At 38.4% G+C, this 17,845-nt stretch overlaps 2 protein-coding genes across 8 annotated transcripts in view; both read left to right on the top strand.

Moving 5' to 3' along the window:
- Nucleotides 1-3,225, top strand: part of LOC116267568 (probable LRR receptor-like serine/threonine-protein kinase At1g56130) — a 63,808-nt gene extending 60,583 nt beyond the window's left edge. Inside the window, exon 25 of the mRNA XM_031649371.2 lies at nucleotides 3,032-3,225. Within this exon, the coding sequence (XP_031505231.1) occupies nucleotides 3,032-3,038 (7 nt within the window). The 3' untranslated portion in view covers nucleotides 3,039-3,225. The remainder of the gene's footprint in view (nucleotides 1-3,031) is intronic.
- Nucleotides 1-3,225, top strand: part of LOC116267514 (probable LRR receptor-like serine/threonine-protein kinase At1g56130) — a 35,942-nt gene extending 32,717 nt beyond the window's left edge. For 3 of the 7 annotated variants that reach the window (XM_031649269.2, XM_031649268.2, XM_031649272.2), the window contains 5 exons: nucleotides 96-214; nucleotides 1,187-1,397; nucleotides 1,905-2,136; nucleotides 2,245-2,395; nucleotides 2,595-3,225. In XM_031649269.2, coding sequence (XP_031505129.1) covers nucleotides 96-214; nucleotides 1,187-1,397; nucleotides 1,905-2,136; nucleotides 2,245-2,395; nucleotides 2,595-3,038 — 1,157 coding nt within the window. In that variant the 3' untranslated portion in view covers nucleotides 3,039-3,225. The remainder of the gene's footprint in view (nucleotides 1-95; nucleotides 215-1,186; nucleotides 1,398-1,904; nucleotides 2,137-2,244; nucleotides 2,396-2,594) is intronic. The other 4 variants (XM_031649271.2, XM_031649273.2, XR_004175599.2 and 1 more) reach the window with 3 other exon arrangements.
- Nucleotides 3,226-17,845: the final 14,620 nt, after the last annotated feature.

Raw genomic sequence — 17,845 nt, 5'->3', positions numbered from 1 at the left:
GTCAGTGCTTTAAGTAATGCATCCATGTATGCTAAATTTCTTTACACTAAGGATGTGTGGTTGTTCTGCAATCTGACTTCTTACTTGTGAATCAGAGCTCTCAGGAACAGGTGTGAAACCAAATATATTTAGCTATGCTGAACTACAGGTTGGAACAAACGATTTCAATGCTGCAAACAAGTTAGGAGAAGGGGGATTTGGACCAGTATATCAGGTACATAGGTCACAAACAGGCTTATATGCATGAAAGTGCATAAGGATGCATAAACACTCGAGTGGAAGCTACCCTATAGTCATTACATTGCATTCTAGATGTGATCCTATGTGCATAGCTTATCACTTATTTTCATGCTTGCACCAACTTCAGTGGTTTTCTGAAACTAAAAGAAACAGAAAAATGGAGGCCATGCTGGCTCATGAGAGACACTCGGCTGGTTTTTAGTTCCATCCTTACTAAAAAAATAAATAAATGCCAAAAAGTAATAATAGAATAATTTTGGTTAATGCTAGAATATAGCACAGACTAAATCTAATGTGACTAATAAATAACGGAAATATCTAGAAGGATAAGCTTCATAAAAGGATACTTAACGAGCAGGCTCGGGTTGGCCCGACCGGCCTGATACGGCCCGATATATTTTATGAATATTATTTTTATTGATATATATATTTTATTACGAATAATTATATTTATATATTATTTTACATTTAAAATATATTTTTTATTTTAACAGGGCTGAGCCGGGCCAGGTCTGGGCTCGGGTTCTGGGTGTCGGGCCGGCCCGGCAGGGTGCCCAGGCCTATATATAAGCATGTCATCTGCTTCTTTTCTCACTTGCACTGTGGCACTGAAAGATAGATGACTTGACTGATCAGAACAATTAGGATTGCCATTAAGTTGGTTATTGCTATCTGCTTCAAGATATCAGATCCTGTCCCACTCAATGCCAACTTGACTCCATTGAGATCTGCCATTGGCATCCATACATTTTGAACTTGTCCTTTGAATTTTACGTTGATAAATCTAGTAATTATACGTTAACCTAATGCCAAAGCTTGCTTTGATAAGAAAGAAGAAAGGGGTTTCTATCTCATACAAATACTCCTGTAGTTGCATCTGCATGTGTGCTTTTGTTGGTGTCATCAATCCTAATTACCAGAAAACTTAAGCTACTCTGCTGCACAGGGCACACTTTCAGATGGGAGGGTTGTGGCTGTGAAGCAACTTTCAGCAGCATCACTTCAAGGAAAGAGTCAGTTCCTCACTGAAATCGCGACCATTTCTGCAGTGAAACACAGAAACCTTGTGAAGTTGCATGGATGTTGCCTCGAGGGGGATAAATATCTCCTAGTCTATGAGTATCTTGAAAACAAAAGCCTTGATCAAGTTCTCTTTGGTACGTATTTCATGCAAGTTGGGACATCTTCTGCCTGTTGCTCTGGACCAACACATCGATAATTTTTTGTGGATTTGTATTAGAAAGTAGCATGAGTAAGTTTGTCTACACAGAGTCGTTTCTATGCTAGTGCTTTCATTTACCATCTAACATGCATGCATTACCATACTCATATATGGAACTAATGAACATAGTTAGCACGGGTAAATGACACCTTTCTTATCATCGAAATACTCTCTGTTTCTGCACCAATTGAACCTTTGAGAACTAGGAGAATTTGGTGACATTCTGCAAAAAATAAATCCATTCATCCGAATGATCAACTATGAACATGCTTGAGTGCTGATTCCTGAAAGGTATGATCACATCAAAAGCTGATGGCTCCAATCACTTTGCATGTGGTCACCAATTCCAATATTCCTTTGATTGAAATGATTACCAAGAGCCCTATTGGCTTGCCATTTAAATGTTTGCTAACACCAATTCGATGTTTTTCTTTCCTTAAAGGAAACAAGGGACTGAATTTGAATTGGCCTGCTCGCTTTCGCATCTGTTTGGGAACTGCTCGAGCACTTGCTTATCTTCATGAAGGATCTGGGGTAAAAATTGTACATAGGGATGTCAAAGCAAGCAATATTCTACTTGACGCTGAGCTTAATCCAAAAATTTCTGATTTTGGTATGGCCAAGCTTTACGATGATACCAAATCACACCTTAGCACAAGAGTTGCGGGAACAGTGTAAGTTCTTTCTTTGTCCTCTTTGAAATATTCAACTCAAATTTTTGCCATCGAAAGTAAATTTCCCTTCGTCTATCTCATCGTCTATACTTTTGGAAACTTTTGAAGTGGATATCTTGCACCAGAATATGCAATGCGTGGACATTTAACTGAAAAGGCGGATGTGTACGGATTTGGGGTTCTTGCTCTTGAGATTATTAGTGGAAGGCCTAATGCAGACACTAGTTTAGACCAAAAGGAGATATATCTTCTGGAATGGGTAAGGGTCACCTAGAGACCTTTTCTACTGTTTCTCCAATGCCATCCTCTTTCGGTTCTTCTTTCCTTTTTTTTTTTTAAAAAAAATTGTTAGTCATTTTCTTGAAAATAATGGCTCCTTTAAAAAATGTCCATGAAATTAAAATAACAAATGGAGAGTACCATGATTTAGCCTATATTGTTCAGTGAATTCTTTATAGTGTTTTACAATTTTGCAGGCCTGGCATTTACATGAAAACAATAGCCACTTGAAATTGGTGGATCCAACTCTAACTGTATACGATAAAGAAGAAGCTCTCCGAGTGATTAGAGTTGCCCTTTTGTGCACACAAGCATCGGCATCACTACGTCCACGCATGTCTCGTGCCATTGCCATGTTGTCAGGTGACATAGAAGTGAGCGCTGCAACATCAAGGCCTGCATATCTTACTGATTGGCACTTCCAGGATATAAGCAGCACAATTGATACCAATGCATCCACATCCAAGATGACTGCAACCACAGGTTCTGATAACTACCAAACTACACCAGTAACCACAAGTACGATAACCGAGGGAAGTCACTTGCCCTACAGTGATACACACACAATATTTCAACATTCACGAAGCATTGGTGACGATGATGTCCATGAAATAAGGTTTTAAATTTTTAATCTATATATATCATAGTAGTTAGATATGGACAGTTTTTAGTTTCTTTCATCATCTGTGCTCTTTTTATTATTGTGTTTTTGTACCATATAAAAATGAACGAGTGCTGGTTTAGCCTTTTTTAATGAAATGGAGACTGGAAGATGTATCAGAACTGCTTACATAAGAGGCATTTTTATCATGTCTATAACATCATAAATATGGGAATATATTTGAGAATAGTTCAGTAATCTAGGATTATGAGAAAGGTTGATGTCCATCTGTACTTAAATGTCATTACTACTGTGTCCAATGTTTGTAATTGTCTTGGTGTTGAATTGAAGGAACCAGTAGAAAGGTCAAGATTCTCCTAACCAAGCATTCAGGTAAATTTTTGCCAAGATTCTTTGGAACACCATTAGTATGTGGGAAGGACTGAAAATTTCAAGAAATCTTCAAGGATTTAAATTTCTAGATTCCCTGCTGACTGTTGTTCTGTTTCATATCCCTTTTGGGTTGTCATGCTAACACCAGCTATGGGGCCGGTTAGGATATGCCATATTTCACATTCTAGTCGGTTCTAGCTTGGGTTATCAAGTTGATATACGAGTCAAGGTCAACACCGATACCTGTATATGGATACGCCCAGATGTGTGTTATTCCTTCAGACAGGTAGGTTATAACAGTCTGAGTGCGTGTTGTTGAACATGAAGATAGCCTTAGATTAAAGATTTTGAAAAAAATTTAGGCACTTATATGATCATTCGTCGCACTGTTAGTTTTCTTGGTCGTGTATCCTTTTTTGTAGTTTGAACAGAAGATGCAGCAAGGTGCAGGAATCTGCATATCAAGCACATAGATCGTTTTTGGGTCAAATTATTATGGTTATTACAGTTAGTACTGGAGTTGGGAATTTATATTGTAACACTCATGTGTGAGGGATGGACGTGAAAACAATTATAAATTGAAGACTCGGGCAGAGAGAGAATTTTTGTCTTCTGAAGCCGAACAATCATAGGTAAGAGAAGGCCAACATTAAAAGGGGAGTGAAATTTTTGAAAATTTGAACATGTAAATTTTTACATTTTCAAAATCTGAGGGAGGGCCATGGCCCCTGCCCGCCTTTTGAAAATACTTTAGGCATTTATATGCCCATCTATCATGCTATTAGTTGACCTAGCTCGCAAGCATTTTGAGGTACAAATAAAAGCAGACCACAAGGCAGGTGGATCCACCATATTCAACACATGTTAGTTTTGTGAGCCATGCTGTAACAATGTTAGAGCCGGTATTTGTTGGATTACCAAGTCATTTGTTTAAGCGATCACAACATGAAATAACATCAAAAGATGTGGCGCCAACTGTAAAAAAAGATGTTAGATAGCCCCCCCCCCCCCCCCCCCCTTTCTGAGATGTAGGCCAAATGACGTAACCACATCAACCCCCTGTTTGGAGGGACAAAAAGGAGACACAAAGTAGTCAATCCTGTTAGGATCAGGGCTGTCATTTGTGTCCTTTGAAGCTTCCCCTTCCATCAGCATTCAGTTTTTTTCTGATGTCATGGAGCCTTCTCAGCCGGCAGCATCCAACCAGCTAAGTACCCAATCTTTTGGTCAAGCTCTGTTGAATATTTAGCACTTTCTTAATGTCAAATTAAATACAGATAATTTTTTGCAATGGGAGTTGCAATGTGTTCCCATGTTAAGAACATATGATGTATATGGATTCGTTGATGGCACCGGCCTGCCCTCCTAAGCATTTTAGAGAAAAATAATGTGGAGAAACTTAATCCTGGCTATACTTCATGGGTGTGTCATGATCAATTGCTTTTAAGTTGCCTTATTTCATCCTTGGCTAAATCGGTCCATGCCCAAGTAATGGGGCTTAAAACATTTTATAAAGTTTGGAACATGCTAAGTGCGACATGCTGCCACTCTTGGTCATGTGTCATGCAACTAAGTAAACAGTTGTAGAGTTTGAAAAGGAACTTCTATGATAGATGGATATTTTTATAAAGCGAAGATGCTAACCCATCAATCAAAAAGGGCTTCAAAACCTGTTGACAAAGAAGATTTGGTTATGCATATTTTAAGAGGGTTGTCAGTTGAATACACTATCAAGGTGAAGACAGCTCTTAGAACTCTGTGGAACCCTAACCAAGAAGGTAAAGTAGCAGAGAGAAACGAGTGAGCAGAAATATCAAAGACTGCAGATTTGAGAACATAAAGCACTATTTATTGTGCACATCAGATTGTATTAGGTATTATATCATGACCATATACATACATTTATGTACAGAGAGATGCTCATGTTGGACAACTGTATTACAACCGTCTTCGACTTCCTGCGATTTTTCTAGAGCTATTCTTAACATTCTCCCCCTCAAGTTAGGTTTTCTGGTTCTTGAAGGCCTAACTTGTTGTTCAGCTTGTAGAAGATGTCTCTGCCCACAGCCTTTGGTGAGGATATCTTCAAACTATTCTTTTGTGTTAACATGCTGAGTTCTTATTATTCCTGATTGAATCTTTTCTCTTAAGAAGTGACAATCAACCTCAATCAATATGTTTCGTTCTTTCATGAAACACGAGGTTTTTCCCATTGGTTGTTCTACACTTATGTTCATATCATGTAGTAAGTATTTTATCCACAAAAGTTCACATACAATGAGAGCCATATCTCTATACTCACTTTCTGCTTTTGATCTGATTACAACTATCTTTTTTTTGCCTTTCCTGGACACTAAGTTGTCACCTACAAAGCAACAGTAACCTGTGGTTGACCTTCTATCACTTTGATTACTTGCCCAATCAGCATCTATATACCCATGTACTCTCAAGTGACTGTTTCTTTTAAGCATAATACATTTACTGTTTTTTTTTTTTTTAGGTAACTTAGTACCCAATGCGAAGCTCTTCCTTTTTCAGATATTGGTTCTCCTTCATCACACTGCAATTTCAAATTCACTTCTATTGGTGTATCATCTTCTCTACATTTTGTCATCCATGTTTTATGCAAAAGACTGCAATGTATTTATTTTGACACAAAAATATGCCTTCAAGTTTATGAGATACTTCCATACCCAAGAAATGATGTAGTATTCTCAAGTCTTTAATCACAAAGAACTTCTCTAGCACTTTCTTATTTTTCTCAATGAAATTCAAATCTTCTCTAGCTGAGATTATATCATCTACATACACAACTTCTACCACTATTCCTTTGTTGGTAGTTGCTATAAAAATGGAGTGATCAACACTGATCATTTTGTACCCTCCTTCAATTAGTTTTCTGCTCAGTTTTTGATATCATGCCCTAGGTGATTGCTTGAGCCTATATAATGATTTCTTGAGCTTGTGTACTAGTGGTCGTGTACCATTTGGAACTTGTAAACCTGGAAGTAATTCCATATAGAATTCTTCATCTAAATCCCCATGAAAAAACACAATTTTCACATCAAGTTGGAACATTTTCGAGTGTTTAATTTCAGCTACCAACAATAACACTCTTAGAGAACTCTTAGAGAACTCATCTTTGCCACTAGGGCAAAAGTTTCATGATAATCAATGCCCTGATCTTGAGTAAAACCTTCAGCTACAAGTCGTGCCTTGTAGCGCAACACTTATCAATTGCTATCATATTTGATTTTGTAGGTCCTCCTACATCTGACCAGTTTTTGTCATGTGGTGTGTCAACTAGTACCCAAGTCTGGATTTTTTTCTTTCAGAGCAGCTAATTCTTCGCTCATAGCTTTCCTCCATTTTTCTTGAGTCTTTTGCTTGATCATAGGTATGTGGCTCAATCTTAGAGCTAGTTCCTGCATTAGAACTGTCAGATTTTTGAACGTGATATGTGTAAGAATCATCATATCTTGCTGGTCTCCTTGTTCTGTTTATTCTTCTGGTTTGAGCTTTTTCAGATGAGTTGTTTTCTATTTCCCCACTAGCTAGAAGGTCAGATGTTGTATATATAGTTTTAGGTTCAGTAATTAAAAAACATAATCATGTTCATTCACAATCGGAAGGGGTATATCTATAGTTCTTTCATTGTCCATTGAAAGTATAGGATTCTCCCTCTGGTTGAAAATGTCCTCTATAGTCTCAGTATAGAATGCTTTGGTCATCCATAAATTTGACATCATGGGATATATAGAGTTTATTCCTTTTAGGATCATAGCATTTGTATCACTTCTTGGTGAAGGAATACCTTAGAATATGGGAAGCACTTCACTTCTTGGTGAAGGAATACATAGTCACATTGAGTAACTATGTATTGATAAAATTGTTTGAATATGGGAAGCATTTCACTTTTCTTGTTCAGAAAATAAATCCAGGTAGCTCTAAACTTATCATCAATGAAAGAAATGAAGTATTTCTACCCAAATTTTTTAGTTGCTGGGTGCTGGTCCCCAAACATCAGTATCTATCAAATCAAAACATGATTTAACTATGTAGAAACAATAAAAGCGAGGGAACAAGGAACGATCAAGATGTAATGTGAAAAACCCCTCAAGAAGAGGGAAAAACAACGAGTGAGGAGGACTGGTGCCCACTAGCAACCAGACACTCTCTTTTTTAGAATATTATTCACACACCGAAAATTAGGGTTTACACAGGTTAAGTAGGGTCATAATAGTAACACACTGGATCGGGTCCAGATCCAGACCGAATAGGTGACCCAAATACAACATACGTCAACACTTCCCCTCAAGTTGGGCACACATATCAAACATGCTCAACTTGGATACATTTCTCTCAAACTAAGTCACAGGTAAGGCTTTAATCAGAACATCAACAGTTTGGTCTTCAGATTTCATATATGGTAGAATCAACTCTCTGGCATCAATTCTCTCTGGGATGAAGTGACGGTCCATCTCGACATGCTTTGTTCGGTCATGTAACACAAGGTTGTTGACTAGATTAATTGCGGACTTGTTATCACAATACATCTTCATAGGTCATTCCGTCTCTATCCCAATATCAGTCAGTAATACTTTCAGCCATAGTAATTCTGACACTCCAGTAGCAACAGCCCTATATTCAGCCTCTGCACTTGAGCGGGAACAAACATCTTGTCTCTTACTCCTCCAAACAACAAGATTTTCCCCCAAGTAGACGCAGTACCCTGAAGTAGATCTTCTAGTATCAACACAGCCTGCCCAGTCTGCATCTGAATACCCTTCAATCTCAATCAGCCCTTGTTTCACATATAGAAGCCCCTTGCCAGCATTTCTCTTCAAGTAACACAAGATTCTGTCCACAACCTTCAAGGAAGTATTTGTAGGCGCGTGCATGAACTGACTCATCACATTCACAGTAAAGGTGATATCAGGTCTACTCAGAGTAAGGTAGATCAATCTTCCAACTAGACGTTGATACTTCCCCTTAGCTTTTTCACAAAGAGGTTCTCCATCCTTAATACTAAGTTTGTGTCCAACATCCAGAGGAGTAGAAGCCGGTCTACACCCTAGTTTTTCTGTCTCACTCAGTAAATCCAGTGTATACTTCCTTTGATTTAGCACAAGGGTCTTACCTGATCTAGAAATTTCAATACCAAGAAAATATTTTAGTTTGCCAAGGTCTTTGAGATCAAATTCAGCAGCCAGTAAACCCTTTAATCTTCTTATTTCATCTTCATCATCACCTGTAACAATCATATCATCAACATAGACTAACAAGAGAGTAACCTTACCCTCATTCCTCTGTACAAACAGAGTATGATATCCGTTTTCTTGATTATAGCCATGTTGTCTCATTACAAGTCTAAGACGTTCAAACCATGCTCGGGGAGACTGCATGAGCCCATACAAAGCCTTCTTCAGTTTACAACATTTTCCCGGTTTCTCATATCCTGAAGGCATACACATATACACTTCTTCTTCAAGATCTCCATTAAGAAAAACATTCTTAACGTCAAGTTGGCACATCTTCCACTCCTTCAACACTGCTAGAGAAATAATAACTCTAACAGCCTTTATCTTTGCAACAAGAGCAAACGTCTCCAAGTAGTCAATCCCATATTTTTGACTAAACCCCTTGGTAACCAGGCGAGCTTTGTACCTCTCAACATTCTCATCTAGTTTGTACTTAATGGTGTAGACCCACTTGGATTGAACCAGATGGGCGGCTTCAGGGATCTCTACCACTTCTTATGTCTGGTTTCTGCTCAAGGCTTTCATCTCTTCTTGCATAGCATGAGTCCACTTGTAATCACTCTGAGCCTTTGTAACAGTCTTGGGAATCACAGCCAAAGAAAGAGACGATACAAAACATTTGTAATCCTTACTCAGTCTAGAATATGACACAAAATTACCAATAGGGTGTTGGGTACAGGACCTGACACCTTTTCTCAGGGCAAAGGGAAGCTCCTCATTTTCAGTTTCTGTCTGAATGTTTTCCTCAACAAGTCTCTTTTGAGTACGACTTGGGTCATCTAGGGAAGAAGTATGATTGAGATTAGGAGTAGAATTCTCACCATCAGTCACCTTATCTGTACCAACTCTTCGCCTAGAGTACACCTGCCCAAAAAAGCGACTATATTCCTCTTCCATCCTAGTGGACACCTTTCATTCCTCTTATGTTCAAGGACCTCAACAACCGATGGACTCTCTTCCCACTTATACTCCAAGAAATTTGTAAACTGAATTTTCTGATTCAGAGAATACTCTTTCCCTAACATAGACTTCTCCCCTTGAAGAGGATTCTCACCGAAATAAGAGACATGTTCCAAGAATGTTGCATCCTTGGTAACGTAAACACGACCAGTGGTAGGATCAAGACATTTATACCCCTTTTGAGTTGGAGGATACCCAACAAATATTCCCTTGATTAACCTTGGATCAAGTTTTTTAACATTAGGGCTGTGATCATGAATGAAGCAAACACACCCAAAGACACGAGGGAGGAGGTGAAAGGGTTGACGATTCCCTGGAAGCATACAGTGGGGAGTCTGCCCATTTAACACACGACTAGGCATGCGGTTAATCAAGTATGCACTGGTAAGAACATCTCCCCAATAATGTTTAGGAAGATTCTTTTGAAACAAGAGGGCTCTGGTGACATTAAGCAACTAACGATTTTTCCTCTCAGCGACCCCATTTTGAGGAGGGGTATAACTACAAGTCGTTTCATGAACAATCCTTTTTTTTTTAAAGAAATCCTCAACAACATGACATACATACTCACGAGTGTTATCAAACCGAAAGGTCTTAACATAACCACCATATTGGTTCTCCACAAGAAGAATGAAGGTCTTTATGACATGAGACACTTCACTACGATCTTTCAATAGGTAAACAAATGTAATTCATGAGTAATCATCTATAAATGTAATAAAATACTGAAAACCATAACATGTATGAATTCTCAAAGGCCCCCACACATCAGAATGGATCAAGAAAAAAACTTTATTAGCACTACTGCTGGAAACAACGTATGAAGCCCTAACATATTTAGCAAACTGACAAACATAACAAGATATCATAGATATGTCCAAACTAGAACATACCTTAGGAAATAACTGTTTCAAAACTCTAAAAGGGAGATGTCCAAGGCATTCATGCCAATACAAAAAATAACTGAAGACAATCTTCTCTCTTTTTCTCGGTCCTACTAACTACTGTCATAAGAGCATTGGCCACATAGATGGGAAGTCAATATAAGCCTTCAGACACCAAACCAATCTCAATCCCCTTTCCTGTCACCAAGTCCTGCAAAACATAACGTTTTACAGAGAATATGAGTTCATAGTTCAACTCCTTAGTAATCTTGCTGATAGATAACAGATGCAAGAGAATATGAGGAACATGTAAGGCACCATGCACTAAAAATTTGTTTAACAAAATAAGACTTCCTTTTCCTGCCACAGAGGTAAATGACCCATCGACAAGAGAAACACGTTCCTTTCCAGAAGATAGCTTATACTCATGAAAAAACTTAGGATTGTCAGTCATATGATGGGTGACACCATTGTCAACAATCCATTCTTTCATAGAAGAATTACCTTTTTCACGAGAAATGACTAGAGCATGGTTAACCTTCACATCATCTGACACTTCAGCTTGACCAACATCAATCTGACTTAGATAAGCATGAAGCTCACGAATCTGTTCAATTGAGATAGAGGCTTTCCCTCCACTAGAGTTGGTAGCATCAGAAGTAGATTTCTTTTCACTAGAAGGAGGTTTCCCTCGACCATTTTTCTTTTCAGGATGAAGGTCCCAATAAAAATTCACTGTATGACTAGTCTTCTTGCAGTGAGTGGACTTGCGAGGAGGTCGGGCAGCTCCTACAGGACCATGGCTAACAAGGGCAGACCTCTCATTATACGAGATGTGATCATCCTTTTTTCCAGTAACAACAAGGCGTCTACACGAGAGTAAACATCTTCAATACTAGGTAGTCTGTCAGAATTAAGGATTTGACTCCTTATACCTTCAAAGTCATCATTCAACCCTGCTAAAAATAGGAATATCTTATTCTCTCATTCTTTGGCTAAATAACGCACTTGATCTTGAGGACAATTCCAAGTATCATCAGAGTAGTAGTCAAGTTCCTCCCACTTAGATTTCAAGGCAGCAAAAAAATATGCTACAGATTGTTCACCTTGCCGAAGAGAATAGACATTCTTCATCAACTGATACACCCGAACAACTTTCTTCTTTTGGCCATACATCTGCTCAAGTATAACCCACATATCCCTCACGGTCCTCTTGCGAAGAATAAAAGGTTGAATCTCAGGGGACACAAAGTTGACAATCCAAGTCTTAACTTGGTTGTCCTCAAGAAACCATGTGTCCGACAACATTCGTCTCAACCGGTTCAACCTTCCTCTCATTTATATAATCAATTATGCCTCGACTTGCGATCCCCATAGTCATAGCAGCGGACCGTCAAAGATAGTTTTTTTTTGTAAGACAAACAGTGGTGACTTGAACAGGAATATTTTCAATTCTATCCCCATAGTCATAGTAGTGGACCATCAAAGATAGTTTTCTTTGGTAAGACGAACAGTGGTGACTTGAACAGAAATATTTTCAATTCTAACATCCCCAACCTTTGTCTGCAGTAGAAAAGGATGATTCAGCCATCTCACAACAGCAAAACAGCCAACCACAAGAAGAGAAGGCACGCAGGGCATAACAACAAACACAGAACAACAGGGCGAAAGATAAGAAACAGAGAGAGATTACTTGCCGAAACAATGACATGCACCACTGGGACTGGACGATGCAACAGAAGTGGGTGGTGTCTCAGACGATGAACAACAAGGGAACAACCGGTGCTAGGGAGCACCAAGCTAGCGACAGGGAGCAGAGACGGAAGAGGGGTCGTCTCTTGTCTACAGCAAAGGGCCAAGCTGAAGCAAACGAGGATGTAGCAGCGGAGCAGGGAGCAGTGGCAGAGCAGGGTGATGATGGCACCCCACGCACAGTAGGAGAGGGCATCTAGTAGGCCACGGCAACAGAACAGAGGCACCAGAGCTCCACGGGAACTGGCAGAGAGAGTGTACCAGGAGAGATGCAGACAAACAACGACGGGCGATGGAGGCGATGCTGGGACAGACACGGGAGGCGACGTCATTGGAGCGAGATGCTCACAGAGGCGGGTGACGGTCTCGGGCGATAGTGGACCTCGGGCGATAGTGGAGCAAAAGGGGCACCGTCGGGCGATGTTGGGCTTGGTGGCAACGACAGATCTGGAGACGAAAGCAGACTAGGGCGATGTCACAGCACGAGTCGACGGTGTCCATCAGAACTTCACGGCGATAGAGGGTCTTTCACCAAACAGAGTTGAGGGATTCTTCGTCAAATCTGAACAGTAATCTCAGAAACTATTCGGCTCTGATACCATGTAGAAACAATAAAAGCGAGGGAACAAAGAATGAACACGGATGTAACGTGAAAAACCCCTTAACAAGAGGGAAAAAACTACAGGTGAGGAGGACTGGTGCCCACTAGCAACCATATACTCTCTCTCTTAGAATATTCTTCACACACCGAAAATTAAGGTTTACATAGGTTAAGTAGGGTCATAACAGTAACACACTGGATCAGGTCTAGATCCAAACCCGGATAGGTGACCCAAATACAACATACGTCAACAAACTACATGCTCTGAATCGAAAAAAAACAAGTTGCCAAGGTATGCCTCACAATTATTAACTGCAAATCTGGAACTAGGAAACATAGTTCTAATTAATTTTATTTGAAGGATGGACTACTCAATAATGCCACCTCAAAGCATCTTTGTTGTATTTATTGCAGTATAAGCTCTTGTATTCTTCTTTCGAGTCAAGTAAAACAAGCCATTTGCTTCGCGTCATTCACCAATCATCATCTATTCTTGCTGTCCACTATTATCACCAATATTGTAAAAAGCATATTGTAAGTCATATTGGCCAGGTTTTAAGATACGTCGTATTGTAAAATATCGTAACGTATAGTAATTGTGTCATTTGTTTTTTTAAATCAGGAAAAATTGAAAAAAAAATCATAAAAAATTAGTAAAAATAAAAAATAACAAGTTCTTCATAAAAACATGTTTTAGATAATGACAGACTTATTATTGCTATAAAGTTATGCGTTCCTCATTCATTGACATCAAAATTCATAACAATATCATTCTAAAATGAAATTTCATAACAATGAAATTGTGAAAATGTTCAATGCCAATACATACCAAATGAAAGCACTCTTGACTCTCATTTATAGTCTTCATCATCTTCATTCTCATCCTCATCTCCATCTTCTTCTTCACCTTCATCATCATGAATTTGAAGATTATCACCAACATATTCAGCACCAGCAAACTCTCCTTCATCAACACATTCTTCTGTTGCTTCAGCTTTAAGGTTGAAGCATTGAAGATCTTCATCATCAAATATTGTAGTTGGTTCTTACTCAATCCATGTCTCTAGATCTTCAAAGTTTTCCAAGCTGATAGGATCAAACTGAGAAGTGTGCTTCCTTGCTGATGCTTTTTGTAATTGTTTATCTTAAATAAGAGAAAACTTGTTAATATATAATTATATATAAATATATATATAATCAAATGTAAACATTAAACTATATTACATTTGTTTCAACCTCATATTATATGGAACAAAGATAAGGTCATTCAACCTTTTATGTTCAAGCATATTCCATTTCTTGCTGTGGATATGTTGAAAAATACTCCAATTCCTTTCGCATCTACTAGCATTGCATGTCTGGCTGAGGACTTTAATTGCAAAACATGCTAAGTTTGGACAATCAATCCCAAACCTATTCCACTAAAATCTAAACAAAAATAAAACAGATTTCATGTAAAAGTTAAAACAACATAAAATAATCAAATGTAACAAATGCAAAGTAAATTAAAAATTTCTATGTATTTACCTAGACACATGGTTGTCCTGGCCCGAATGGCGCCATGTTCTGCCATGTCCCCAAAACAATTATCATATATATCCAACTCATTGTGTACAACATCTTGTTGTTTAGAATCTGCCACTAACACTGAAATACAATTTAACAAACCATGCGTGACTTCTCTGTCATTTTTAAATGTAGTAGAAAATCTAATTGCAGGATTTAAATAGTAAGCTGCTACATGAAAAGGTTGATGAAGTTGTCTAGTCCACCTTTTACCTATAATATTCCATATGAGCATATATAATTTTTTCCTTCATTTCAAGTTATCTCGAATTGCGTCTTTTGCTTTATCCATAACCTCATATAAGTACCCTATGGAATACCTATCCTCGCTATCAGCTAACCTGAAAACTTTAACTAATGGAACACAGACCTTCAATAGCTTCACACATGCTTCTCAAAATTGTTATTAAATATATTATCCACAAATAAAGAAGAATTTCTTTTATGATCATGTGGATATGCAGCTCATTCGTCACTAGCGAACATCTGCCTCAACGGAGTTCTTTGTTTCACTATACTCTGCATAGTCAATACATTTGTGGCAAATCTAGTTTGTGCATGTCGTATTAATTCAACTCATTTTGTAAACTTTCTTACCAAACTCAATACATATGCATGATTATAGATAAATTTTGTAATTTCTTGGCATTGGTCAATAGTTGATTTCATATCATGCATTTCACTAAGATTATGAAGCATTAGATTAATACAATGAGTGGCACATGGACTCCAATAAAATGTTCTATACTCTTGAAATAACATATCCCCTGTAGCTTTATATCCTGCAGCATTATATGTAATAAATTGTACAATGTTTGCAAATCCAACTTCTTGTACGACATTATAAAAAACATTGAACAAAATCTCAGCAGTCTTAGGAACATCAGACAAGTCAAGAGATTTCAAGAACATTGTACCTTTAGGGCAATAAATAAGAAAATTCATAAGTGTTCTTGACCGTGTATTAGTTCATCCATCTGACATAATAGAGCATCCTGTTTCCTTCCAGCATAATTTCAACTAATCGCAATGTTCTGATACTTCTTTCACTATAGCTTGAAGAAATTTTTCCATCACCTGATGATATGATGATAATTTGAATTCGAGGCCTATAGATGCAATTGCATCTGCCATGGCTTGGAACTGAAAGGAATTAATTGCATTAAAGGAAATATATGCATCATAAAGCCATTTATATACCGACAGTTGTGCCTGATGTAGCATATCTTTAGATGTCATAGTAGCACGAATCTGCAGCTGACCACCTGGGTTATATGAAGGGAAAAGTTTTTAATAGAACCAAAACTAGACCTACCAGTAGGAACTCTACCACTAGGTAGTCGATGACCACGCCTGACCCTAATATCTGGTGTGCCTCTTCTCTTCCTTCTTGATGGGCTAGATCAACCTCTTTCATACATGATTCCTTTCTCTCTACCTCTTGAGCTATCCACATCTGTTCTTAGACTGCTATCATATTCATCATATTCAACATTTTTATAAGTTTATTCTTCTTCATTTTCCAAGGCTCATTATAGCCTACATCTACCTCTTTCATTTGTCTTTGCATATTCCTTTGATATAAAACATGAAGCATATCTAAACATTGCTGACGTACAAATGGAGGCAAATGTTTGTTTGGTTATCCAATGCATGGACCTACATCTTTGGAGGTCCCTGCAAATGGTATTTCATTCTAATAATCTCTCTTGAAAATGTATTCTTACAAAAGCTACATTTGAGTTTTAACCGGTCATTGTCTTTCACTCTTTCACACTATTGCCATGTAGGATCCATATCTTCACAAAAAGAAATGAAAACCTAAGGTAAACTTAATGAAAAACAATCAAAATCTTTCAATCTATGGTAAAAATTTATAAATATATGGTCAAAACAAGAGTTTCATACCTTATAGAGAAGAAATCAAGAAAACCCCTTTCCTCCCAATGAGAATTAGCCACCCACACACAAATCGACCATTTAATTGATGATTTCACGGTAAAAATCAATGTTTTTATGGTGAAAATTGATAATCTCCCTCCTTCGACACACAATCCCTGCGTTAGAAATGAAGAAGGGGCAGACAGTTTAAAGAAAAATTGAAAAAGGAGATAGGGTCGGAGCAACGACGGATCAAATTCCGCTGGCGTAGGCCGATCCTACTCCCAAAATCTATGGAGGGAGGTGCACAAATCAAAGTGAGGTTAAGATTTACACTATTAAAACACTGCCGGACAATCATCCTGGCTTAATATTCCCTTGGGTCAAGATGAACAAGTGAGGTTAAACCTGTCTAAGTCTTAACCTACTACAGAATGCTACACAGATGTGAGACTTATTACAATTCACATTGATACATTGATTCACTCCTCACTCAAACAAGCACATTCATTCACCAAACCTTCCTGTCAAACCATGCCTAGGTGAATACAAACTATGCCCAACTCTAGGTAGGTCTTCTCAGCCTAGGAATGTGTCCTTAGCTAAGGAGAGCCTTAGAGGATTCCACGGTTGCTGATTTAGCCTCTTGGCTGGTTTACAAAACAACAACACCCTCCCACGTGACTACAGTGGAGTTAAGTATCACCTCTCGGGGCCACGTCCGAGGACTCCTCTTGCTATCACCAAGGAGGAAAGCCACAACCTTAGCTGCTCCCTTGATATTCACGACCCACCACAAATGTCCCGCTACCTCTCGAGTACACCTCGCTAGAACAAGTGACAAAACATCACCATTCAATCAAGTAATTTTTTGTTGCTGACATCTTGGCAATCGACACTTCTAGAGCACACATTCAATGACTTATTTCAATGTAAATCAAAGGTTTTTGTTAAAGGGTCTCTGCCCACTACAGTTCTTCATCGGCATTGAAGCAATCAAGACCTCAGAAGGTCTGCTTCTATCATAATGTCGATCTTCTTAAGCAAACCAATATGAAAGGTTCCGATCCCACCACTACTCCTATGTGCCCCATTGTAGTGTTGGTTAAAACAGGCACACCATTCCAAGACGCAAACTAAACCTGGTTATATACGTTGTGCTGTACTGGTGCGTGCACATAATTTCGTGTGTCAATATGGTTAATAACAAAAATACCCTCATTTTGATAAAAGAAATTAGTGAAGACAACAATATAAATCAAGAAAAATGAAAAGACCGAAAAGGACATTTCTTTTCCAATAATTTCAAGAATGCCACCCTTTTCCTTTTAGCATACGTTTGGTGCATGCACCGAGTGACGCACACAAACTCTCTAAGATGCCACCTTTTATAGGCAGACGGTAGAGGCCCTACAATACTCAGTTCACTACAATATTCCTAATCTCTAAAGATGACTTCTGCCATCAATAGAAACTGTAGGGCCATAGCCACAACCTAAGATGACAGCCTTAGTATCGTTAAGCAAGCTTC

The sequence above is a fragment of the Nymphaea colorata genome, chromosome 14, assembly GCF_008831285.2.
Source record: "Nymphaea colorata isolate Beijing-Zhang1983 chromosome 14, ASM883128v2, whole genome shotgun sequence".
Classification (NCBI taxonomy): domain Eukaryota; kingdom Viridiplantae; phylum Streptophyta; class Magnoliopsida; order Nymphaeales; family Nymphaeaceae; genus Nymphaea; species Nymphaea colorata.
Note: the sequence above shows the minus strand (reverse complement) of the source record. Positions and strands in the feature narration are given on the sequence as shown.